Below are 27,585 nucleotides of genomic sequence, written 5' to 3'. Positions count from 1 at the left end.
TGATCAGTGTTTCTGTGTAGGTTTCAATTCATGTCTTTGGAATTTATCTATTTTTAGTGTAATTAAATAAACCAATTCTCCTTGTAAATCTTATTCACCCTGTCACCCTGTATTCCGCGGTATTGTTCATTTACCCTAATTTATGTACTCTTCCTCATTGTGTTCTTCTTTTTGCCAAGCCTCTTTCCTTATTTTTTCAGTCTGCTGTTATATATTGTTGGGTAAATTATTCAGAGAACTCCCCTTGATTGATCATTTCCATATTATTTTCCTAGTTGATTTGTTTGCACATTTCTATATTCCTAAAAGTGACATTATGAAACTCCTCTCTTGGAACGTCCAAGGTATTGGTACTCCGATTACCCAGGACCACTTTAACCACCTTAATCTTTATTACAAGCCAGACATAGTCTTTCTTGCCGAGACAAAAGTTCCGAATCCTTTTTAAAAAAATCATACTTTGCCGACTGGTTTATTGTTCCTTCGGTGGTAATTGCAAAAGGGTTAGCGACATAACAACATAGAATTGAATATTCTATCTTCAAACCTCAATGTGTGCCACTTCGAAACAAAAATTGGACTAGTTGTGGTGCCAATCACTTGTGTTTATGGTGCAGTTGAGCCAGAAGTTAAATTTAAACAATGGTCATATATTGCTAACATTGTTCAACAGGTCAACAAACCTTGGCTCCTAATCGGAGATCTAAATGTTATCCTAGACCCAGATGAGAAACAAGGTGGTAATAAAACTAGTTCAAGCAGCAAATCTTTCATAGTCCGAACAATTGACTCTTTGGGGCTTCAAGATGCGGGTTATGAAGGAGCGTCATTCACATGGTCCAATAATAGAGAGGGTGATGCCAACATATGTGAAAGAATAGACAGAGCTTTGACATCATTTCAATGGTTGCAGAAATTTTCCGACACTAAGGTGAGTCATCTTCCTAGAGTTGGTTCTGATCATACACCTCTCCTTTTTGATTCAAATCCGGAAAAACAAAAAATCCAAAAACCATTTAGATGCATTAGAACCTGGCTTTCTCATCCAACACTAGCATCAATGGTTGCCAACTCTTGGAATTCCCACTCCAGCATTACACAGGACACAAACATCTATTCGAAGCTTCAACTATTATCCTCGGATTTATCTCAATGGAACTCAGATGTGTTTGGAAACATTCATAAAAATATGAAATCCTTGAATAATAGGATTGAAAGCCTACGTAGAGCTGGAAAATATTCCGAGAATTTAGAAAAAATAAGAAATCTCCAAGCTGAGCTAGGAACATGGAACAAAATCAAAAATGATTATTATCACCAAATATCAAGAGATAAATTTTTTAAAGAATACGACCAGATGACGGAGTATTTCCATGCTACAGCTACCAATAGGAAAAGAATCAATGATATAAACTCTCTTAGAAAACCATCGGGCCTGTGGATTTCTGATAGAGATCAAATCAATACCCTCTTGATAAACCACTTCACTCAAATAGGCTCTTCACATAACAACAACTTGGTAGAAGATTTATCAAGCTTTATTGAACCTTGCGTTTCTGAAGAGGAAAATTCTTCCCTAATAATTATCCCATCAAAAGAAGAAATTTGGAAGACAATTTCCAACATGAACCAGTGGGGAGCGCTAGGTCCAGACGGGTTCCAACCAGGCTTCTTCAAAGCTAATTGGGATATAATGGGTCCGGATATAGTTCAGGCAGTTCAAGATTTTTTTAAAACCGGAAACTTAAATCTGGAATTGAACTATTCCTTCATAACTCTGATACCTAAAATATCCACTCCACAAACCCCATCAGATTTCAGACCCATCAGCCTGAGTAATACAATATACAAGATCATATCTAAGATTCTAGCAAACCGGCTAAAGCCAATCTTAAACAAGATAATTTCCCCAAATCAATCTGTCTTTCTGCCAGAGAGACAAATCACGGACAACATTATCATCGCTCACGAGCTTATTCATTCAATGAAAAACTCGAAGGCCACAAAAGGTTATTTCGCCTTAAAGTTAGATCTCTCTAAAGCTTTCGATAGAGTGGAGTGGAACTTCATCAAATCAGCTCTATCAGCACTAGGTTTTGGTGACTCGTGGGTAAAGTTAATAATGCAATGCATTTCAACCACCTCATTTTCAATCCTCCTAAATGGTTCCCCGGGTCCGAAATTTATCACTTCCATAGGTCTAAGACAGGGTGACCCACTTTCACCATACTTATTTTTAATTTGCATGGAGATTCTTTCTAGACTCCTAGAAAAAGCGGTTTCTGAAAAGAAAAATTCGGGCCTTAAAATAAATAAAGATGCCCTGAACATCTCTCATCTTTTCTTCGCAGATGACTGCTTTTTATTCACAAAAGCTAATCTAGGTGAGGCAAAAAATTTATTAGACATCTTATCAAGATTTGGGGAGATTACGGGACAAATGGTCAACCTACAGAAATCCGGTATCTACTTCAGTCCTAGAATTCATCTGAAACATGGGAAAATCATTGCGAGAAATCTAAAAGTTCCTTTATTGACAAAAAATGATAGATATCTGGGAACTCCTCTCTTCTTCGATAAAAATAGAAACAAAAATTTGAACCTTTGTTACAAAAATACTATGCCACTCTTCAAGGCTGGAAATCAAAATTGCTCTCTCAGCTGGCAGAACAGTTCTGATAAAATCCATTCTTCAAGGCTATCCAACTTACCAAATGCAAGTACTAGCTCTTCCTAAAGAAACGCTAGATCAGATGGACAAAATCCAAAGAGATTTCTGGTGGAAAAAAGACAAGCCCAAAAGCAGAGGAGGATATATTAGGGCTTGGGCTAGCATATGCAAGCCTATGTCCAAAGGAGGTCTTGGAATCAAGAAACCGCACCAGTTTAACATAGCTCTCCTTTCTAAACTAGCTAGTCGTCTCATCTCAGAGCAAGATCAACTTTGGGCTCAACTTCTCAAAGCAAAATATTTCCCAAACTCTCATCCTTTGGAATTCTCTAGATCTTCCAAATTATCTTGGATTTGGACTAGTATAAAAAAAGGTTTGGATCTCATTAAAGGCAATTTTATCTGGCAAGTAAAAAATGGAGCTTCCACAAAAATTTGGGAATACAAATGGGTTCCTAGGACAGATATTATTCAGAAGCCCAATAATATTCAAGAGACGGTTCCACAGAGGGTAAATGAGTTGATCACTCACGAGGATACATGGGATCAAAAAAAACTTGATATTTATTTTGATCCAGAAATAAAAGCCAAAATCCTAGCTATTACTCCAAAAAGACAAGAACAAGACATAGTCAGATGGCAACATCATCCTTCAGGAACCTTTTCAGCAAAAAATGTTTATAACTTTCTCATAAACCAAGATCAAGAGATTAATTCATTAACCTCCTTTCCCTGGCAAAAAATATGGAAAATCCAAGTAATCCCAAGAATAAAATTATTCATCTGGAAATTAGCTCAAAAAGCACTTCCAACTAACTCAAGACTCGGGGCGCATAATTCAGACATAAACACAGAGTGTCCAATGTGTAATTCTCAAGAGCAAGAATCAGAACAACATCTTTTTCGCGCTTTCCCCTTTGCAAGAGCAATTTGGTTTGGTCTTTCTCTAGAAGCGATGAACGCTAGAATTACTTCGGATTCCATAGAAAATTGGATAAAAGTGTGGATCACGGACCAAGATTTCATTCAACTAGCGGATAAAATAGCTACTATATGCTGGTTCATTTGGAAGCACAGATGTTCGGTAGTTTTTGAAAAAATAAACCCGAACCCGATTCATCTTATGGAGCAAATCAAAAAATTTCTAAACCAGAATACTCAGGCAAGGATCCTAACTTAATGAAGATTGAAAAAAGAAATAACTCCAAAGAGAAATGGTCTGACCTATCTTCGGATTTGATAATATTTATTGATGCGGCTTTCAAAAAAGAGGATTCGACCATGGAATATGTTTTTTTACTTTATTCTATGGATAGCGAAACATTTATGTATATTGAAGCTGGTTCGGAGTGGGCATCCTCAGCATTTCATGCAGAATCAAAAGCTTTACTAAAGGTATCTTCATGGTTAAGTAAAAATATATTATCCACTGTCTCAGTAGTAATGGACTGCAAAACTTTGGCGGAGACGATCAACAAGTCTTGCAAAGATTCTCCTTGGACTGCGGATAATACCATACAAGAAGTGAACTCAATAATGAAGAAACTTCCGCAAGCCCAGGTAAAGTACATAAACAGGAAATATAACTCTGCGGCGGACCACATAGCAAAAGAAGCTCGAGTAAAGCATCTTCGGCACAAGTTCTCTCACATTCAACACAAGATCTTAAAATCTAGTGTTATTTCCAATGTTTTTAATAAAAAAGAAATTTTAAACATGTTGCACTATATTTCTTGATTAATATAATTCTTGGTTACAAAAAAAAAAAAAAAAAAAAAAAAGACCTCAGGTACAGCCAATGTCGAAGTCATTTTGTCTTAACGTTAACGGCTAAGATGTTACATTGCTATTATCCTGGCTCAACAACATAAACCAACTAAAGAAGCGACCAAAATCATCTATACGTGTCACAAGGCACAACCTTTCATGCATCCAACGGTCGCAATATGGTCGCTTAAAAAAGACGAACTTGGCATATCTTTTTGCTTCAACCCTAATTTTATACCCTAAAAAAAAGTACTTGGGAATCGACTCATCCACCGTCCCTTTACAAACTTCACTATCATGATTTTTACATCGAACTTTGATATCACACAATCAACGGACAAAAATCATAGGTTCTCAGCAAGTAGGACCCTCATGAGTTCACCAACGGCTAAAGATCATCTTTGTGGGATCCACATGAAGAAAACAGAAGTTTGACTGTAGTCAAACATTTATGAAGTCTTTGACTCGAAAGAACATCAAATTCCCTTCTGGCCAAGCTAAGCAGCAAAACTAAATACCCCTATATCTCCTCTTATATATAAACCAAATCCCACTCTCTGTTCTCAAAGTTTCTCACATTAAAACAAACTCCCTTCATAGAAAATCTTTACCGTCTCTCACAAAACCAACAATGGCCTGTTCATCAGTGTACGTTGCTTTGTTAACGGCAGTTTTAATGATGGGATTGGTCTTTGGTCAGGCACCTACAACAGCACCAGTAGCTTCACCAACAAAGTCGCCACCACCACCAGCTCCAACTGTAATAGCACCAACTCCAGCACCAATAGCCACCACAACTCCAACACCAACTTTATCTCCAGCTTCATCACCAGGTCCATCTATTGCATTACCTTCATCACCACCAGCTCCACCAACTGGTGCTCCAGCTACAACCCCAGGTGGTTCTCCTGTTGGACTTAGTCCACTTGCTAATTCTCCAGCTGGATCTACAGCTGATAATAAGAATGGTGCTGTAAGAGTTTCATCTATTGTTGGATCTGGTTTTGTTGGTGTAATTGTTACTTCATTTATGTTCTTGTAGATCTTATTGTAATCCCCTTCCCATTAGATTCCATCTTATTTGATGTTCATCCCTCTTTCTCCTTTCACATACTTTCTCTGGAGTTTGTACCGAGTTTATATTATTGTATTAGAGTCAGTTTTTAGTTAAGTTCTTCTTCATTTTCTTTCTTTCTTTTTTATTATTACGGTTTGATGGTTGAAGACGATGGATGTTGTACGGCTGAGACGATTATATTTTATTTCATTTTCCATTAATCTTTTTTCGTTCAATTCTTTGTTCGGATTTAGTTTATTTGTTTAGGGTTTAGTTCCTAGGAGATCTGGAGAGAAAGCGAGAGTGAGGAGAGGAGAACACGTGTAGTCGGAGGTTGGTGTTAGTTTGTCGTTATATGTTAGGTGTGGCCACCAAAAACAGCTGTAAAAGAAAAAAGAAGACTGGAGAGAGGAACCGTCAGAATTAGTCGTCATGGGTTTGTTTGGTTGTTTCTTTTTAGAAAAAAAAGCAAAAAGAGTATTAAGATTAGCTTTTGGAACAGGTGTCATGTGATCTACAGCTGTGTTGTTGGTCTAGAGGGATCCCACGTGCATCAGTCTGGTCTGTGCAATTCCATGGCAAAGAAGATAAAAACATGCGATAAAGAATTCAGTGAGAAGGTGAATTCCAAATTTTAGAATCGAATTAACCACACTGATACTGATTAATTAAATTTTGAGACTAGCTGACACTTGTATATTTAGTGGCAGCTCACGAAAAACAATTATGTCATCACTTTGGCTCAACTTAAATGGTGGAATTGGGAATTCACGATTTTGGGAGTGGAGATTTTCCAACGTATTGGACCCCTAGACCCATCTCCGAAATCCCCATCTCAGTTGTGGGTATGTGGGTGCTTGGGGAACCCAACGCCTATGTTGGGGAAATCAAACCTGAAACTATTGTAGGGCTTGTAGCCCATTGATGTGCCGCGCAATATAGTATTTAGGATTTTTTTTCTTACGCCCAATATAGTATTTAGGATTTTCTTCTTACATGTATATATAGGATATTGTTCCATGTAACCTGATGCTGATAATAGAAACCTCTCTTTGTCTCTTATTTTTTCCATATTTTTCGCTGCAACACGTTATCATGCACGACGACTCTACCGACTGGTGCAATTTTTTTTTTTCCATTCAAAATTGGTTATGGATTATTCCTTGAAGATTAGCATGGTTCTGATCCTATGTTTTATCATCATGGATGCGTTACCAGGTATTTCTTTTGAACAAAGAAATTTTGTTTTCGTAATTTATATTAGGGTTCCACAAACGTATGATTATAAAAAATAGAGATTTCACCGTTAGATTGTCATGAAATTTTAATATGTTCAACAAAATTAGTTATTACTTAGTATGTTAAAATTTCAATCAAATCGGAATATGATACAATCTCCAAAACTAGACTTTAATGAATTTGTGTACGTTCAGGAATACCCTAATTTACAACAACGTCGAAAACCCAAAGTTTTAGGAATTCCAACCATTAGATTAGGCTGTATTTTTGTTATGTATTACATATTGTTCTCCTTGAACCACTGTAAAAATTTCATAAAGATCTAACCATGGGAAATACTCAAAAGTACATGATATTTCCAGTTGTGTCCACAGAAACGTTAATTGGAACAGTCATACGGCATCATGAATATATTTTTATCTGGACGTTGGATTTCTTTGAAATTGTATTATGTTTAGCGAAACACTGTGATGAATCATATGTAAAAATTTCATCATGATCGGACTGTGATGCGTTTGTCTGTCGATCAGAACAATTGAAAGAAGATTTTTTTCAATTTTTAGGGTTAATGATATGTTTTGGACTCATATGCTAATAATTTCATGTTTATTATCAATGGGCCTGAGCACTTCATATATAATGGAACATATATGTGGACTTTTTTTAACCATGACATACTCAACCCAATGGACCAGGCATTGACCAATCTGTTGACCGGGTTCTGATTAAACCAACTCGATTAAGATTGGACCTTTTGGACTCAGAAGTACTTGAGCGCCATTAAAGAGCCTTTGATACAGAAGTCAATTGTGTCTATAAGGTATTTACTTCCATCATGAAACCTTCAACAAATGATGATGCATTGTTCAAAAGATGAAGGCATAACTTCTACATTTTAGGCGACATATTGATTTCAGACGATGGAATGCTCTGAAGAAAGTTTGAATGTTCATTAGAATTTAAAACACTTGTAATATTGGCTCAAGTAGTAACAATACAAAGTAAATTTATTTACTGAGCATGAGACAAAGACGTAATTCTGGAATGAGAGTTGGACGCTTGGTGTAAACATTTACTGAGTATGGTACAAGTGATGGAATGCAGGTATCATATAGTAGCAGCCAACTACGAGAGATATAGAGAGTTTAAATGACAACAAACTCACTATATGCTAAAAGAAGGTCATACCCCCGCTTGTCAATTTTAGTGGCAATAAGAAACTTGCCCAATTAATACACTTATATTTTGATAAGTTTTTATTAATTATCTTTATTCAACTGAATTTTGTATGATTTGATCCCGGACTATTGATTGTATGGTAGTTTAGTAAACATTTTTTTTAAGTTAAAATAAAGATTTTTTTTATGCGAAGAACTAAATTCATAGTTTGTACTTATGAAATGAAAAGTATATCATTTCCATGAGACTGAAAATACTCTAAAGCACTTGAGATATACTCATAAGTACTTGAGTTAAAAGGATCATTCATACATTATGATGAAAAGTATATCATCCTCATGAACTGTAACACTTTAAAGTAAATGAGATAAATTTTCGTTGGTTACGTAATAAGGCCACACCACTTATTGCACAAAGCTCTTAAAGAAATATATTAAACTGCTTGTTGAATTGTTTCCTTATGTAATACCATGCGATGATTAGATCATTACAGATAATATCTGAGCGAAGAAATGCTCAATATTTGTTGCCTAATCAGTATAAAGATTAAAAGTTACATGATCTCTGTAAGAACCAAGAGCTATCACACTTTGTTAAGTTTCTACGAAGTCTATGCAAACGGTTATTGAACGAAAACTAACCGTGAGAATGGGAATGCATCTACAAATTACCTCCAATGAATGTGAAAGGAATCATATTTTAGAGAAAATAATGAGTCAATTAGTCTGGTGAACTTTAAATCACTCATTCTTGGATAATTGACAATGTAATGTTGGGAATTGACTCACTCAGGTTTTGACATAACCATAAAGACATTTTGGTTGTGATATGATGTTCTGTTTTGAAAGAACTCAAATGGACATCCTTTTATTTGAGTTAACAAGAAAATGGGAATCACAAAGATTGAAAGAATGCAAAGTGACGACATCTCTCACAATCAACTCTTTCTAAAGTACCAGAAACGCCACCTCCCTCCCATTATGCTTTTAAAGTAATAAAGTATGTCACTTATTTTACAAATTCATTCTTTAGTAAAAAGGATTGAGACCATCTTAAGATGAAAATGGTAAACAACCCATTTTTTCAAAAGAAACAAGGTTATATTTGTGGACATATCCATACAGAATGCAGTCCATTCAAGTGATTTATGGCTCTGGTGGATAATTCGAAGTATTGAATTAATTATTTTTCACAAGAAATTATGCGTTTTTGAAACAATTCTAGCACATATTATACAATTTAAGGTCTCACCAACCTTGTTATTGCTAGATATTTTACATCAAAAGGACTTGATGGATATTGTGTGTTTAATAGGATCATTGTAGAGCATCATATACCCCGTGGTCTCGCAGAGGCTACCATCAAAGGTTATATATGGTGTCTAAGGATAGGTTATATGTAACAACCTTCTTATAAATGCTCGGAGGATATGAAATATTACACGCATATTTACTTAATTCGTTTTAGAACCCAATATTAGTCAACCTTTTATGCGTACCAGTTGGTAACTGAATTTAAGCCTGACATTCGTGTTCTTACGCATTTTTGGTTGCACTATATAGGTGAAACTACGACTCCACATCGTACTATGATGGGTCTTCAAAACTGTTAAGTAGTTATGTTGGAAATGAGTTCCCAACAATTATCCGCATTTCAAACCTTTTTGCAGGAGATCTCTTACCGCTAGATTTGCGGGTTATCACTTTAATGAGCCAGTCTTCCCATCGTTAGAGGGAGATAAGAAAAAGTATTTTCTAAGGGAACGACAGGAATTGTCGTGGTGTGTTCCCATTGTGTCTCATATTGATTCTTGTACTCCACAAATGTAAATGTGAAGTGACAATGAATAATCAATTTTCAGAATGTACACTGATGTCGCTAAAGTGATGAGATCACACATACTAGCTGCAAACCTGCCTGCAAGGTTACAAATCCTCAATAAGGGATATACACCATAGACTAAAGTGTTGCAACTACACTTAGTGGAAGTGTGGTTGAGGCCGTGGCTCCATAAAGGAAGTTGGAGAGACCACTTGGTTCTTTCAATGCTCACTTAGAAAAGAAGTAGGCGACGAAGGCACAACTTATTTATATCATCAGAAATCATCTCATAGTATTGTCTCTGAATATGTCCATGAATCAAACTGGAGGACGCTCCAAAGTTTAATGATCCAGAGAACAATGACACCCCAAGTGGATTATGAGAATGCGCACGAGTCAATGGAAAGATCATGCAAGCATATTGGTGATTAAATTCATATACACTTGCTTAAGGAAATAGAGCAAGATGAGATCGAACCAAGCTCCTTGTTGCTTAATGTCAACGAAGAGCATATTTGGCATATACAATCCAGGTAGAACTTGGTACTTTGACAAATTAATATATAGGTATTTGGTGTGGTATAGTGATAACCAACCAAGTGTAAAGCCTATTGGACATACATGATTAATTTGTCTCAAAGCATAATGAGAAGAAAGCAGTCTTAAAGTATAAAGACTCGCCTTGTGGCGCGAGGTTTCTCACAAATACCTGGAATTTTTCTCTTGTAATGAATGTTATAGCGTTCTACTACCTAGTTAGCTTGGTAATTTCAAAAGGACTTGAAATAAAGCATATGTAAGTGGTTGTTACATATCTCTGAAAAAAATCAAGAGATGACATATATTTACAAAAGTACTTGATAAACTTTTGTTTCCCAAATCAAGTGACTCTAAACCACAGAGTGCCTTTACAGTTAGATAGAACACTCACTTATATATTGAAGCAATCAAGCGGATGTGGTATACCCGTCTAAGTGGCTATTTGATTTGGAGGGGATAGACGAGTAAGCTATTTTTCCTTGCGTATTCACAAGAAAGTTCCTGATTTGGAATTGTAGCCATCGATGTCGATGGTACATACATAATGGGTACTCTTGATGTAATAAGAGGCCTTAAAAGCTATTTGACATCCGAATTTCAGATGAAAAATCTTGGGAAAGCTCGACCGAATACTGAGCTTGTGGTATATTATTCCACCAGTTTGCGTATGTCTAAAGTTGTCAGGCAATTTAACAAAGACATGCATCCTGATAGCACTCCCATGATTAGTCGAGGTTCAAATGTAAGTAAGTGACCATTTCGTCTAAAGGAAGATAACGAAGATGTGCTGGGGGATGAAATTCCCAAATCTAAGTACAATAGACGCATTGTTGTACTTAGTATAATAATGTACTCGATCAAATTTTGCATCCTCAGGGAACTTGTTAGCTAGATATAGCTAGATCAGCGCCAACGCAACGTAATTGGAATGGTATAATGAATGTAATCATGTACTTAAAAGTAACCATTGACATAAATTTGTTTTATCCCTGCAAAGACATAAAAAGGACTGGTAATTAAAGTGCAATCCAAAAGTTGTTGATTATGAAGGAACAATAATGTCTTCTCTAACGAAAGTAATCAGGGGAGATATGGTAGACTATTTTCTAAGTCATTACCGATATTCATATTCGAAAAGTACATGACTAAAGGAACTGTATAGAAAACTCTGAAAGTAATCGGGGGAAATGCCGACATCAGAGGGAGGATCCAAGGATATGATGTCGACATATTTTACTTCGAAATTGAAGTTGTGTTGTACTCTTTTTCCCTTCGATCGAGAATAGTTTTTCCCAAAGGGTTTTGTTACTCGACAAGGTTTTTAGCGAGACAACACTAAAAACATCAAGTATGTTGAACGCTGAAGACATAAAGACCGCGTTGATATTACTGAAAATATCTGAATCAAAGAAATGAAACGTGATAGTATGTTAAGCAACGTAACTTCCAGAATCAACAACAAGGTCTTATAAACATTCAAGTCACCAAAGTAAAGTGTGATAAACTTCTTCTGACTGCATTAGACTAATGAAAATTGTCTGGCATCAGGGGGAGCATCTAATAGTGTGTTGAACTATTTTCCTTCACCGAGGTTGCTTTTTCCTACAGGGTTTTGTTACTCGGAAAGGTTTTTAATGAGGCAACGTATACACATCCAACTACGTTCTAAGTTTACCTAACATTGTACTCTTTTTCTTTAATTCAGGTTTTGTCCCTATGGGTTAGCCTGATGAAGTTTTAAGGAGACAATTAACTTAGACTCGGCGATCTTTAAAGATCTTATTACATGTGATGAGCTATATGTAAAATATGAGACAACATGTGAAGTACTACATGTGAAGAGTTGTACCAAGGTTACGTCCCACTGGGTTTTTCCTTGTCAAAGTTTTAATGAGGCAATTGATTTCGGCACAAGCCATCAAGGAGAAGACGACATTTGAAGAACTATATTTGAAGCACTAAATGTGAAGCACTGCATATGAAGTTCTACTGGACCGCACAAGGAGAAGTATTGTAGGGCTTGTAGCCCATTGATGTGCAACCCAATATAATATCTAGAGTTTTCTTCCTACATGTATATATAGGATATTGTTCCATGCAACCTGATGATGCTGATAATAAAAACCTCTCTTTACCTCTTTACTTTTTCCATATTTTCCACTGCAACAGAAACATCCTATTTTCTCTAATACTTTTGTGCGGTTGTGCCCCAACTAAGCAAGTATTAGAATATTTGGTTTGAACACCCTGGATATAGTTCGATTCCGTCAAGGTCGCGGAGTTTTAAAGGCGGAAATCGGGATAAGCCTTTGTCTGTGGGCGTTTTACACGTTGAGCTGTCTGTGGACGATTTTGGTAGTCGTCTACTTAAGCAGGTAGAGGAAAGTGAGAGTGACGATCTTGTGCAAGAAGAGCCATACGGCAACTAAAGGTAGAAACAGTGGTTAAATTAAAGGGATTTCAAAGTGCTTGGAGATTCAGAGTGGCAGACAGATCGCACGTGATGACGTGCAGGGTTTTCAACGGCAGAACAAAATATAAGTTTTCATGACTTGGGGGAGGAGTGAAAATCAAGAAGAGGATGAAATAAGTGTGATATACCATGATTAAATTAAATTTTTTCTTTTTTTCCTAGAAAAAAAAGTGATGTACCATGATTGGACCAACATCCATAATTCCATATTCAACGTCTTTCAAATTCAATTCTAAGTGGAGACTGGAGAGACAATTACATCGATCATTTAAAGGGGTTGTTTTTAGTTGTTTTTCAGAGGGTTTTAAAATCCGTCCAGCGGCGGATGCAGAGTTTATGATTTATGGGGCTGGATTAATATATTATAAAAATGTTATATTATAAATGGTGGGCTAAACAAAACGGTCATAGTTTTAATTAGTGTACATAAAGGTGATCTTTTTCTATTAACTATTTTGAAAAAACAGTCCGAGTTTTCTCCTAAGTACCCCTCTTCAGTTAATTGAAGTGAAGTGATTAAGGTGTAGTGGTGGTGGAAGCTTCACTAAATTCCAGAGGAGAACTGGTAAATCTTTTGGAAGAATCGATATGACGATCCTGAATTGGGTAGGAGTTCGCTAAACATTAAAGGGGAATTGGTGAATCTTAAAGGATAAATTGAATGCCACGTAACGAATCCAATATTTAGGGAGAATCAGGAAACAACAGTGTCTAAATTAACTGTGAGTAGTGACATAACTCTCCGGTTAATGGACAGGTGACTATTGTTTGCAATAATGTGACTCTTTTGTGAACCGCATTATGAAAGTGTGATTGTTTTTTATAATACCCTTGTTTTTAAGTTTTTTTTCTTATTTTTCTTTATTAGGGATAGTTGCACGCATTGGCATCCTTGCAGCAAATAAAGGTCTAAGTTGTTACATTCCCTGGCTTCCATATGTGCCTAGAGAAACCTAGGTTCATAAAGGACGGTTCTGGCAATCAATTAGGACACAAAAGTGTCAGGGATTGAATTTTCCAGTTGAATGAGTCTCTTTAGTTATAGATTTTCAAGACTGAGGGTTGCTTAGAATTCAAGCAAAGGTAACTTGAGATTCAAGCAAACACAATCTATATTTGGATGAAACTCTAATTATGGTGTCAATTAAGCATGTGAGAAGTTTGTCTTGAAATCCCATAGAAGAATGTACAATGTGGTTCATTTCTGTAACCGTGTATAGTGATTGTTCTTAGAAAATATGTCATTCGAACTTATAAGCAATAATGTGTTCAATTAAACGCTTAAGATTTTCATGATACCAGTGACCTAAGTTCGAAACTCGCCAACACCAAACTCTTTACCGATAAAAAAAAACACTTAAGATTTTAATCAAGATACACACACATAAAGTGTTTTGGTGATCAATGATGTCTTAGAGGTGTTTAGGAGACTCATAGCTATACTAAACATATAAAAATTGTTTTTGAGCATCTACTAATATTCACCGGACGATTTGTGAAATGGTTCGCGAACATTAGTAAGTTCGTGAATTCAGGGCGCTACGTTTCATGAACCCTTCTGCTATTCCCGAACTCAGATATCTGTGATTTGTAAACCGTTGGCTCTTTAAAAAATTCAGATCACCACATTTCATTAACTGGGTTCGTGAGCTGTCTCATCCTTTACGGTTTGCGAAGTGGTTCGCCAACCATCCTGTATTTTGAACATCAGATATCTATGATTTGCGAAGTGGTTCGCCAACCTATTGTTAGTCCGAATTAAAGTAGTTCTTAAACACTCTCTTTTAATGTTTGAAACATTCCCAATTGTCATAGATATAAATGAAATAGCGGGGGTCTAACAACCACACCCAATATTTCGTTCGGCAATATGTATGGACTAACTCCAATATAATTCCAAGAGAATCAACTAGACAGTCAGACCCAATCAAGGGAAAACATCCAAGAGTTATATCTCAATTTCTCAATATAATCTGCAATCGAACAGATAGAAATCTGTGAGCCTGATTGATATGAGAAATAACTTGAACGGTACCAAAGACCAATGTTCAAGTGTCAATCAATTTCAATCAACAACCAAAGGTCGGATTTGATTGAACTATGCACAACCTGTGATATTTTAATTATATAAAGAAATATAATGCGGAAAAGAAATAACACAGACTCCAGAAGTTTTGTTAACGAGGAAACTGCAAATGCAGAAAAACCCCGGGACCTAGTCCAGATTTGAACATTGCAATGTATTAAGCCGCTACAGGCACTAGCTTACTACAATTTAACTTCGGACTGGAATGTAGTTGAGTCCTAACCAAGTCTCACACCGATTAAGGTACAATCGCATTCCTTACACCTCTGAATCCCAGGACTCTATGCACTTGATTCCCTTAGCTGATATCACCCACAACTAAGAGTTTCTACAACCCAAAGTGAAAAAGTGGAAAGTCGAAGACTTATAAACAAATCTGTCTCCCACAGAAAAGTCTATTCTGATAGATAAATCTGTCTCCCACTGAAATACCTATGAAGTTTTGTTCTGTCTTTTAATAAATCAAGGTGAACATGAACCAATTGATAATCCGATCTTATATTCCCGAAGAACAGCCTAGAAATATCAATCACCTCACAATAACTTAACTTATGGTAGTAAAAGAAGTTATTGTGGAATCACAAAGAATAAGACGAAGAGCTTTGTGATTAATTTTTATATCTTACCTATCGGAGATAAATCTCGAGAAAATCTTAGAGAAGATAATACTCAATACGATAGAACAAGTAAGACCAGAACACGCGACTACAGTGAAAATAGTTGGGTCTGGCTTCAGAATCCCAATAAAAACTTTAAGTCGTTAACCTATAATGGTTTTAGGAAAAACCTAGGTTATAGGAGAATCGACTCTAGTCGCAACTACTATCACATAGAAGGTGTGGGGATTAGGTTTTCCAGTTGCTAGAGTTCTCCCTTATATAGTCTTCAAATCAGGGTTTGATAGCTTAGAAACATGTTAGATGAAAACCTGATTTAATATTCAATCTAAGTTTGCTTAAAACCAAAGCAGTAACTCTCCACCGTTAGATGGTCTTAGCTTGTTACACACAAATGAAATATATCTTCATTTGGATATGGGTAACCGTACCTAAACGTGTATATTGAGTTGGCTCAATAACAATTAACCGAAGTTAGCCATATGAACACTTTTGTATTAACCACATTCATTTAACACTTCTAGATCAAATATGATGATCAATCAAACATGAAAGATAGTCAAATGAATCTAATTGTGTTACTTATAGATTTGTTCAATTATTTATATTCTCATAGAAGTATACAAGACACAATTGAAACAAAATCGGATTTGATTCATGATTGTACAAAGTACTTATTAAAGAATCAATTCATGAACATTAAGCCACGGTTTTCAAAGATTCAATTCATTAACATATAAATGTTGTACTTGCGGAAAATCTCACAACTACACCCAAAAAAATGATAAGAACACTAAGTCTAAGTCATGAAGATAAACTCAAACATTAATGATATTATACACCCCTTGACACTAGATATGATCTTTACACAAGCTTTGTATGGAGAAAAATGATGTTCTTGTTAATACCACAAAGATTTATACATATAAAGAAGATGATGATGATAAGATAACTCTAATGTTTTTCTCTTCTCTAGTGGTGATTTTCTACACTTGTTCTTGACTAGATTCTTTTCAACCTGTCTCTCTCTCTTCATTATTTGATCCCTTATATAGTCAGTCATCATGGTAGAAGACAATTGAGTTCACGTGCAAATCTCTGTTAGCTGATTCCTGCTCATTCTGTCTTATTCGCTAGGCTTTGGGAAGATGTCACTATCTCTCGCGTTGAAGCTTCGTGCTCTTCGTGTTGTGCTTGTCGTGTGGGTGTTCTCGTGTTTTTCCCCTTTTATCGCATTGTATCCCTTCGCCTAATTTCTATCTTCGCTTATACCAGTAATTATTTTAGTGAGGGCGAGACTGTGGGTTAGTTCTGTGCGATATTTCCCCCCTACATTTTTCCTCTTCTAGCGTTATTCTTCTGTAAGTGGAATAATGCGAGAATTCTTGTGAAATCTTCTTTATTCAATGTATCTCCGTGATTTCCGCATATTTATTACACATGTTGTCAACTTCCTTCTTTTCCGGCGGTGCGTCTTTATTGCTTTCCCTATATAAATACCAGAAGTGGTGAGGAACGTTTTCTCATTTTTCTCTTTCTATTTAGCTTTAGGGTTTTATGTGATTTTCAAAACTTCATGTTTTTGATGGCAGATTGTGGTATGCTTCTTCCTGTTGCTGTTGTATCACCTTTCCGGTAAATCTTTGCCTCAGTCCTCCATGCTTTGTAATTTCCTCTTGCCTTATGAAGTTCCTTATCTCATTTTGGTGCTTTTCTTCTTTTGCAGGTCTAGATCTTGTTTTCATTACGATTGGGGGCCTTTTGCAGATGTATTTTTGTTCTTTAAGCATGACGGTATTTCCTCTCAGTTATAAGTTACCCAATTTCATCCTCGGGTCATTATTCAGAAAGAGTTGTTTACCGATCCTGTCGGTAGGATCACTCTTCGGAAAGGGTTATCCATCGATCATGTTGGAAGGATCTACTTCACTGTGGTTCTCTCCCTGAGCTTGGAGTCATCTCTGGTCATCCTTCGAAATGATTGAACCTTCGGGTCTATTGGGAGGACTTATTTTGTTGCTCGCGTCTTAGTTTGGAGTCTCCTTGTGGTGTTGATCTTAATTACTCCTGTGATACTGATCCCAATTGCTCCAGCGGGCTTGATGTGTGGCTGGTGATGTGACTTCGCGGATGGAGAACTTAATCGCCTGCTTTCACGTGTCTTTGTTTATATGTTGCAGTTGCTTTCTGCATTCTAACCTTATAACGAGCATGTATTCGAATAATCTAAATAATAAATTAATATTTTGATTGAATTTTTAAGTTCTGTTTGTTTCATGCTTGTGCGAAAGTATGGTTTCGGTATCTTCCAAGGAGGTGGGAAGCACCTCTCACCTATCTGCCCTCGCTTTCTATCTCCGAGGAAGATTCTTAAATTTAGTATGCGAATGTAGTTTTTTTCATCAGCCTATGCTTTTAAGATGATCAGGTATAGACATGCGAGCATGCGAATGCGAAGATTATTTAAACTCTGCGACTTCCTATATTGACATCTGTATAAAATAAGTTTTTAGAATGCGAACTCTGTGTGCGTGAATTGTGGTTGTGCTCTTAAGTCATGCTTTAGTTATTATAATATTTAAATCTGAGAGTTGGGTATACTTAGCTCGAGAGGAGTGTGTTTCTTTCCTGCCTCAGTGTATCCTTTTTGTGCCTCTGTGTCCATTCGCGCTCCTTAGATTGCTTGTCTTCGTGTGATATTTTATAGGTCTTAATCGCCTCCTAGGTAAGGTCTTACTGCCTTCCCCACATAGAACTTTAAACGACTTATGGTCGCCTTGGGTAGGGTCTTCCACCTGCTGGGCGGCGAGATCTCAGTTCCATGTGATCTTGCGAGTCATTGGCCATCGTTCTCGCCTTATTGGTGATAGTATTCTTACCTCCTCAGGCTATTCTGCGACAATGTACCAGGCCTAGGTACTCCCATGAATAGAAAGCCCCCATATATTATCGTCTTTGACACAATCATCTCCCTAATGGAGGGTGTCGTCCATTTATATTCCCCCTGAATCGCCCCTTCAAGGAGGTCACCCCTAACCATATCAGTTGGGCTCCACCCATCTGTTGATATAGTAACCAGTGTTGTCGCAACCTCATGCTTTTAGCCTATGTTGCTTATTAGGCACGAGATCACACCCTAAGTGGGGTTTCTTTGGACCGAGTGTATCACAAGTTCCAGGACATCTTCTATCTCCACTGGCATGCTTTTACACCCCATACCGAAGAACTTATTCGCTGATTGGTTCGTTCTCAGTGGCCTCCGATGGATAGGAATTTCACCCCAATATAAGTAACTTTCCTGGGATCAACAGCTATGGCGCGCGTTAGGGATTAAGAGTCGCCTCTTACACACTGTGCAGTCCTCCGGTCGCACAGTTTTGTGCGGACTAAGTTGACACGCCATAAATGTAGTCCCAGCCTCCCTAGGTAGAGGTTTTAATAATATCTCGCAGCCCCCTATTAAGGTCTTACGGGTAATCTTTGCATCTTCGCTGTGTAGCTTTTGGTTCCGCCTTTGGCGTGCTCGCTTTCTTGTCAAAAGAACTTGTTTCATATCTTCCGAGAACAGATGTCGAGTACATGAGTACATTGCATATCTTGTTGCTTCATGGGTAGTATTTCTTGAGAGAGATGCTACTCCATGGATGTGTGAGCATATGTTCTCCGTCCTTATCTGTTAGCTCATAGGCTCCATTCCCCACAATGCTCTTCACGATATAAGGCCCTTCCCAGTTTTTCGCGAGTTTTCCTCCTGACTCTCTTTGGTATGGTGGGATTTCGCTCAACACCAAATCCCCCACTTTTAAGTGCCTTGGTTTTACTTTGTTGTTGTATTCCCATGATAGTCTTCTGTGGTAACTGATCATGTGCTGCAGCGCGATTTCTCTATTTTCTTATGCGTCATCGAGTTTCTTCAATATGAGATCTGTATTTAAATTCTTCTCCCAAGATTCTCGCTTAGTGGTTGGTATGATAACTTCTGTTGGTAGAACAACCTCTACACCATATGTTAGACAGAAGGGAGACATTCCAGTAGCTTCCCGCCGTGTCGTGTTGTATGCCCACAGAGTGTTATGGAGCTGTTCGCACCATCCTTTATGATGACCATCGAGTTTTTTCTTCAGAATGTCTGCCAGGGTCTTATTAGTTGCCTCTGCCTGGCCATTTCTCTGGGGGTATAGTGGAGTAGAATTTTCACTCTGGATTTTGAATACATTGAGTAACATGACAATGTTCTGTCCTTCGAATTGCTTTCCATTGTATGATACCAATTATACCGGTATCCCGAATCTGCATATGATTTGTTCGAATATGAAAGAGAACACATCAGAATCTCGGATGTGTTATGTCGCCCTTGCTTCAACCTATTTTGTGAAGTAATCAATTGCTACAATCAAGAATCTTCGATGTTTACTGCCTGGTACGAGGGGTCCTACTATATCCAGGCCCCACTTCGCGAAGGGCCAAACACTTAACACGGAATTTAAGGTTCTTCCTGGTGCGTGGATGCGTTTCCCATATCTTTGGCATTCTTCGCATTTAGTTGCGATATCCTTTGCATATTCGTGCATGTGTGGCCAATAGTAACCTTTCCCTCTAGTTTTGAGAGCCAAAGACCTTGTTCCGTTGTGATTCCTAGCGTCCCCATAGTGTATAGCTTTCATAATCTCGATGCCTTCTTCTGGTGATAAGCATCTTAAAAGTGGCCCTTGGAAGGACCTTTTGTATAATACTCCGTCGCGTAGTTCATAGTTTGTAGCTCTACTTTTGAGTTTATGTGCCTCCAACCTATCGCGGGGTGTCTCTCCATTTTGTAAATATTTGTGGATTTGGATCCTCCAGTTGGTGTTTTCAACGCTTCCAGTGTTATTTTCTATATTTATAACTTCCACAGCACATCCTCGAATGTAGATTGATGGTTGCCTCAAACTGTCAATCCAAATGAATCTTGTTCCAGGGTTCACCATCATTGAAGTGATGAAGGCGAGAGCATCTGCATGTCGATTGTTTATCCGACCTATGTGTCTCCATATAACACTTGTAATACGATCAGTGTATTTTTTCGCCAGTTGTGAATATCTTTGTAGCGCGAGATCGTTGATTTTATATCGCCCATCCAACTGGCGAATGACTAGTTGTGAATCACTAGTAAGCCTGATGTCTTCCAACCCCATTTCGACTGCCAATCTCAATCCTTCTATGACGGCTTTGTATTCAGCCTCATTGTTCGTAGTTTCGAACTCCAATCTGAAACAATAGACTATTATTTCCCCGGCTGGTGAGACAAAGACAATTCCTATCCTATTTCCCTGACTGTTCACTGATCCATCCACAAATATTTCCCATCTTTTTGGGTTATCCTCCTTAAGTAGGTCTTCCGGATCAAGACGTTCTTCGCCAATATCCATCATTTCGCTCACATGATCATCTTCTTCTAGGGGAAATTCCGCGATAAAATCTGCTATTACTTGAGACTTTGGTGAGGATAAAACTTCGTAACTCAACCCAAACTGTTCGATTTGTGCATTCTACCTCTCGATTCTTCCCACTCGTTTGGAGGCTTTTAACACTGATTCAATGGCTGTTTTGGTGAGTACTTTGACTTTGTGCGCGTGGAAGTGAATTCGGAGTTTCTGAGTCGCGTAGACTAACACGAGGAGAAGTTTTTCTATCTTAGTGTAATTTCGCTCGGCAGGGTTGAAAGTTTTGCTAATGTAGTAGATTGGTTTTTCTACCCTTTGGTATGATCGTAGCAGCACAGCGCTGAGTGCATAAGGTGTGGTAGCCAGGTATATCAGTAGTTCTTCACCTGGCTCAGGTTTTTGTAGCATTGATAGATTTGCCAAATAGTTTTTTATGCTTTGCAAAGCGGCTTCGCACTCCTGTGTCCATGCGAATTTACTTCATTTCTTCAAGATGTTAAAGAAATTCCTGCACTTGTCAGACGAGCGTGATACGAATCTTCCTAACGATGCGACCAGGCCATTTAATTTTTGTACATCTTTGATGGTGGCGAATGAGGGAATTTCGTGTATAACTTGTACTTTGATGGGATCGATCCGAATTCCTTCCTTGGAGATGATGTATCCCAAGAATTTTCCTGACGCGACTCCGAAGATGCATTTCGCTGGATTTATCTTCATTTTAATCTTTCGCATTTGCTCGAATATTTCTCCCAGATCATTCGCATGATTAACGGACTTTTTTCTTTTTACTAGCATGTCGTCAACGTAGACCGCTAAGGTGTTGGGCATTCATGGCTTAAACACTTCTTCCACCATTCGTTGGTAGGTGGCCCCAGCGTTTCGCAACCCAAACGGCATTCAGTTGTAACAGTACATGCCTCTTGGTGCGAAGAATGCCGTATTCTCCTGGTATTCTTCTGCTAACGGTATCTGATTATACCCTGAATAGTCGTCCATTAATGATACCCTTTCGTATCCGGTAACAGATTCTACAGTCTGTGGGATATCTGGCAGTGGATAACTGTCTTTTGGGCACGATTTATTTAGGTCGGCGAAATCGATACAAATGCGAATCTTCTTATTCTTTTTAGGTACTATTACCATATTTGCGACCCATTCTGCATATTTTGCTGGCCTAATAATTCCCGCGTCAATCATCTTCTGTAGTTCGATCTCGATTTGCTCGTGATACATCGTTGCTATCTTTCAGATTCTTTGTCTAACTGGTTTTGCAGCTGGGTTAATAGATAATTTGTGGCATGCAAGAGAAGGATTTATGCCAGGCATCTCATCCATATTCCATGCAAAGACATCTTGATAGTCTTTGAGCAATTGTATGAGGTTTTTGTCTTCTTCTTCCTCCATCGTGGTTCCTATCTTTATCATTTTAGGTTCATCCTTTGTTCCTAGATTTATGTCTTTTGTAGGTTCTTCAGCTGTGAAATTTGGTGTAGGCTCCCCCTGTGGCGTTGGCTCTCTTATCTGGTGTATTGGGTCTCCTTCTTTTTCGGGGATCTCACTGGGGATTCCTTTGCCTTCAACTGCTTTTACCGTCTAGACTTGGAATTCTCTCTCTTGTTTAACTTCTCTCGCCATTTTCTTCTTATCTTTCTTTCTTTGTTTTCGCCCTTCTTGATGTCGCACGTTCAAATCCTTACATTCTTTCGCCTGTATGATGTCTCCCTTGATTTCTCCAATTCCATCTGGTACGGGGAAGCGAATGCACTGATGGAAGGTGGATGTGATTCCTCTCACTCCATGTATCCAGGGCCTCCTTATAATCGCATTGTAAGGGATATCCACTTCCACGACACTGAATGTCACTATTGTTTCCAACGTATCTATTGTTATTGTCAGCGTGATCTCGCCCTTGGGTATTGTCGCTGTTCCGTTGAAGCCGAATATATCATATTCCACTGGTGCGAGGTTTATGTCATCATATCCTATCTCCTTGAACGTATGGTAGAATAGCACATCTACAGAGCTTCCACTGTCCACCAAAATCTTGTCAACTGCCGTGGGTGGTATCGCACTGTCTACATATCGACATTCTGATTTCATTATTAAGGTCACGACCAAGTTTTCTTCGTGTGGTGCTCCTTCTTTTGGGGCATCTTCTGCACAGAATACTATCGGTTGTTTCTGCCACTCCTTCAAGGGTTCCTTCTTTCCCTTCGGGTATATTTCTGCTCCATTGATGTCGCGTTTGAAGATTATCCTTAGCACTTTGTCATGAAACGCCTTAACATCTTTTGCAGTTGATATTATGGCGTTGCACTATTGATGTTCGTCATTGTTCCTTCTTATCCATACTTGGTGCCGATTTGTTCTTCCCCCATCCTTGCAATGGTTCATTCACGCTGATTTTCTCATATCCAGTCGTTCTTGTGCATCATTTCGCATTTGTTGGTCTAGTCGTGCTTCTCTTTGAACTCTCTCAGCAACTTCTTTTGCTCTACGGTATCGCTTGTAGCTTTCCCCATACTTTATCTCCAATTCATATTCTCGCACCTTCCTTTTCAGGTTGTGAATCTCTATCAACAATCGCCCATACTTGACCGCGAGGTTCACCCGTTCCGCGATTAGTGCTCTTTCCCTCTCTTTCCATTGCGCGAGTCTTCTTTTGTAATCTCTTTCAGTGATGCTAGCTTCTGTTTGTTTGATGGTAACTCCTACTTGCCCCATTTATTTCTCATGACCTTTTCTGATCCATTGCATGTTTCCTTGATTCTTTGGCCATTCTTTTGCTTCCTTCTACGTCTGCCTTCTCTCTTCGTGCCATCATGAGATTTGATTAGCCTTTGACAAATAGGATTTTCTGAATAAGTCGAAGATTTTGATCCTTCCTGCGCACTATCTGCTTGATCTGCAAAATGGATCGAGTGTCGTAAACTTTAGGAGGATATCAGTTCTCACCAATCAATCAACAAGTTTTTCACGAGGAATAAAAGATGGCAGTGGTGAAACTGGCTTTAGTTTGAACAGGTGGTGATTTCGGTCTGAACACTAAAAGCTGAAATACATTCGTAGGTGAGGATGGACAGTTGTTTTCTGAGGTGATGGTTTCTAGCTACTAGATAGCAGATGAGGATAATCCTCTCTGTTTCTAGCGCCAAAATGTAGTTGCGGAAATCCCACAACTACACCCAAAGAAATGATAAGAACACTGAGTCTAAGTCATGAAAATAAACTCAAACATTAATGATATTATACACCCCTTGACGCTAGATATGATCTTTACACAAGCTTTGTATGGATAAAAATGATGTTCTTGTTGATATCACAAAAATTTATACATATAAAGAAGATGATGATGATAAGATAACTCTAATGTTTTTCTCTTCTCTAGTGGTGATTTTCTACTCTTGTTCTTGACTGGATTCTTTTCAACCTGCCTCTCTCTTCATTATTTGAACCCTTATATAGCCGGTCATCATGGTAGAAGACAATTGAGTTCACGTGCAAATCTCTGTTAGCTGATTCCTGCTCATTATGTCTTATTCGCCAGGCTTTTGGAAGATGTCACTATCTCTCGCATTGCAGCTTCGTGCTCTTCGTGTTGTGATTTTCATATGGGTGTTCTCGTGTTTGTCCATTTTTATCGCGTTGTAGCCCTTCGCCTAATTTCTCTCTTCGCTTATACCAGTAATTATTTTAGTGATGGCGAGACTGTGGGTTAGTTCTGTGCGATATTTCGCCCCTACAAATGTATTTGTTCATGAGTATGAAATCATACTTAACCGATTTTATAACTTTAATTGCAAACGGGTACGCAAACTTAAGTTCCGGACTTTGGTCTTGTCTGACAGTTCGCAAACGTGTATGCATACTGAAAAAGCGGGGGTCTAACAACCTCACCCAATATTTCGCTTAGCAATCTGTGTGGACTAAAACCAATATACGTTTAATAGAATCAAATAGACAGTCATGCTCAATCTTAATAAAAAGTATATCAAAGAGTTATATCTCAATTTCTCGATTCAATCCTCACTCGAACAAATAGAAATCTGCGAGCCTGATTGAATACAAAAGAAATAACTTGAATGGTACCAAAGACCAATGTTCAAGGACCAATCAATTTCAATCAACAACCAAAGGTTGGATTTACCAATTGATCGATTCAACGCACAACCTGTGATATTTCAATTATATATCAAAATATAATGCGGAAAAGAAATAACACAGACACCAGAATAACGAGGATACTGCAAATGCAAAAAAAACCCGAGACCTAGTCCAGATTGAACACACATTGTATTAAGCCACTACAGACACTAGCCTACTACAAACTAACTTCGGTCTGGACTGCAGTTGAACCCCTATCAATCTCACACTGATCCAAGGTACAGTTGCGCTCCTTACGTCTCTGATCCCAGCAGGATACTACGCACTTGATTCCCTTATTTGATCCCACCCACAACTAAGAGTTGCTACGACCCAAAGTCGAAGACTTTAATAAACAGATTTGCCTCACACAGAAAAGTATACATGAATAGATAAATCTGTCTCCCGCAGAAATACCTACGAGTTTTGTTCCGTCTTTTGATAAATCAAAGTGAACAGGAACCAATTGATATACCAGACTTATATTCCCGAAGAACAGCCTAGAAATATCAATCACCTCACAATAATCTTAATCGACTAGAGAAACAAGATATTGTGGAATCACAAACGATGAGATGAAGGTGTTTGTGACTACTTTTCTATCTTGCCTATCGGAGATATAAATATCAAGCCAATCTTACGATTGCACTCAATCACGATAGAAACAACAAGATCAGATCACACAACTACAGAGAAAATATTTGGGTCTGGCTTCACAATCCCAATGAAGTCTTCAAGTCGTTAACCTACAGGGTCTCGGGAGAAACCTAAGGTTAAAAGAGAATCGACTCTAGCTTATACAACTAGTATCACACAAGAGGTGTGGGGATTAGGTTTCCCAGTTGCTAGAGTTCTCCTTTATATAGTCTCCAAATCAGGGTTTGCAATCTAAGTTACCTTGGTAACAAAGCATTCAATATTCACCGTCAGATGAAAACCTGATTAGATTCAAGCTAATATCTTTGAACCGTTAGATCGAACTTAGCTTGTTATCCACAAACGAAATGTAACTTCATTTAGGTTTGAGTAACCGTACCTAAACGTGCACACTTAGTTGGTTCAACAATAGTTAACCAATGGTTAGCCATATGAGCACTTTCATATCAACCTTATTCATCTTCACCATAACTAGCTCAAATGACTCAAAAGAAGTAGTTAGAGAGTTGTTCAATTGCTTAGATTTCATAGAAGTATACAATACACAATCGAAGCAAAAAAGATTTTGACTCACTCGAATCAATTCATGAACATTATATCCACGGTTTGCAAAGATTGCATTCCTTAATTTATAAATGTCTTAGTTCACGAATAAACTGTTTTTAGAAAATAACCCACTTAAGTACGCATACTGGTACGCATATTTACGCACCCGGATTGAGCTTATTTTCAATTCACAAACTCTAACGGAAATTCACGGGATGTGAACTTCCGCCAGTATGCGTACAGGTATGCGGACCTAGCTCCGGACATCCTAAACCAGTAAAGTACGCATACTTTGGTTCAAGGATTTTGGACTTACGCAAGTATGAGTTCACATACAATGTTTATATCCATTCATGGTTATATATTCTAAACTCCCATTTCAATCATTGAAACATTCTTAGAGGATGTTATATAGTTGTTATTCATAAACTATTTTTCATCAAAGCGATTTTCAAGTCATTGAAATGATCAACATGACTTTCTTCACGAGTATAAGCGAGATAAACTCGGCTCGAAATAGCAAATGTGTATAATCGAAGTCTATATAGCAATACGACTTTTGTATCAAGATAGGAGATAGAATAGATAGACTTTTGAGTGATAGATAAGTTCAAGTCTCCACATACCTTTTTGTCGATGAAGATCCACCAGTTCCTTGAGTATTTCTTCGTCTTTGCATGATGAACATCGTGGAGTCTAGAGCTCAACTACACTTACTATGCTAGTCCGAGACTTGGGTATAAGTAGATTAGAAATCAAGACTTATAGTTTTGGCAACTAAACTTGACAAAAAAGCTTGAGTTAGCAACACTTGCGAGTTCGACCGAGCAGTGTTCTAACAATCTCCCCCTTTGTCAATTTTAGTGACAAAACTATCAATACATATGGAATACAAAATAAATAAACTGTGCAGCTTCTCATCCACATGCTTGATCTTCTTGGTTCTTCAATATTACTCAAAATCTTCGTCACTTCGAAGTACTCCAATGATTCCAAAGATATTCAATTCAGCATCATCGTTGTCGAAGATCCGTAGCCATAACAATGAGAAAACAAAACATCTCATTCATTGTTACACGGTGTCATAGTAATATTACACAGCATCAAAGTTCAATTGTATCACAACTTCGACAACAATATTATGGTGATATGTATCACCCCCCCCCCCCCCAATCAATATTTCATCTCACATGAAAACCACTCCCCCTTACATAATGATCTGAAAACCATATGTATTTGTAGTGTGAAATATACATTAATTCTCCCCCTTTTTGTCAATAAAATTGGCAAAGGTACGAAAACTAGTGAGATCCTAATGAAATTTCCATGAGGACACTTCATGACCAAGAGAAAGCACATATCA

At 37.8% G+C, this 27,585-nt stretch overlaps 3 protein-coding genes across 3 annotated transcripts; 1 reads left to right on the top strand and 2 right to left on the bottom strand.

The window, feature by feature from the left end:
- Positions 1–3,979: 3,979 nt before the first annotated feature.
- Positions 3,980–5,480, top strand: LOC113332921 (classical arabinogalactan protein 7-like). Its single transcript, XM_026579419.1, has 2 exons — positions 3,980–4,231; positions 5,139–5,480. Exons 1-2 carry the CDS (start codon positions 3,980–3,982, stop codon positions 5,478–5,480), a joined length of 594 nt encoding a protein of 197 aa, XP_026435204.1.
- Positions 5,481–19,343: 13,863 nt separating this feature from the next.
- On the bottom strand, positions 19,344–20,858 carry LOC113332920. The gene is made up of 2 exons (XM_026579418.1): positions 19,875–20,858; positions 19,344–19,649 (listed from the first exon to the last, which is right to left on the bottom strand). The coding sequence occupies exons 1-2, from the start codon at positions 20,856–20,858 to the stop codon at positions 19,344–19,346; spliced, it is 1,290 nt and encodes a 429-aa protein (XP_026435203.1).
- Positions 20,859–22,469: 1,611 nt separating this feature from the next.
- LOC113332918 lies at positions 22,470–22,976 on the bottom strand. The gene has a single exon (XM_026579417.1). It carries the CDS (start codon positions 22,974–22,976, stop codon positions 22,470–22,472), a length of 507 nt encoding a protein of 168 aa, XP_026435202.1.
- Positions 22,977–27,585: the final 4,609 nt, after the last annotated feature.

Source organism: Papaver somniferum, unplaced genomic scaffold (genome assembly GCF_003573695.1).
Source record: "Papaver somniferum cultivar HN1 unplaced genomic scaffold, ASM357369v1 unplaced-scaffold_132, whole genome shotgun sequence".
In the NCBI taxonomy this organism is placed as follows: domain Eukaryota; kingdom Viridiplantae; phylum Streptophyta; class Magnoliopsida; order Ranunculales; family Papaveraceae; genus Papaver; species Papaver somniferum.
Note: the sequence above shows the minus strand (reverse complement) of the source record. Positions and strands in the feature narration are given on the sequence as shown.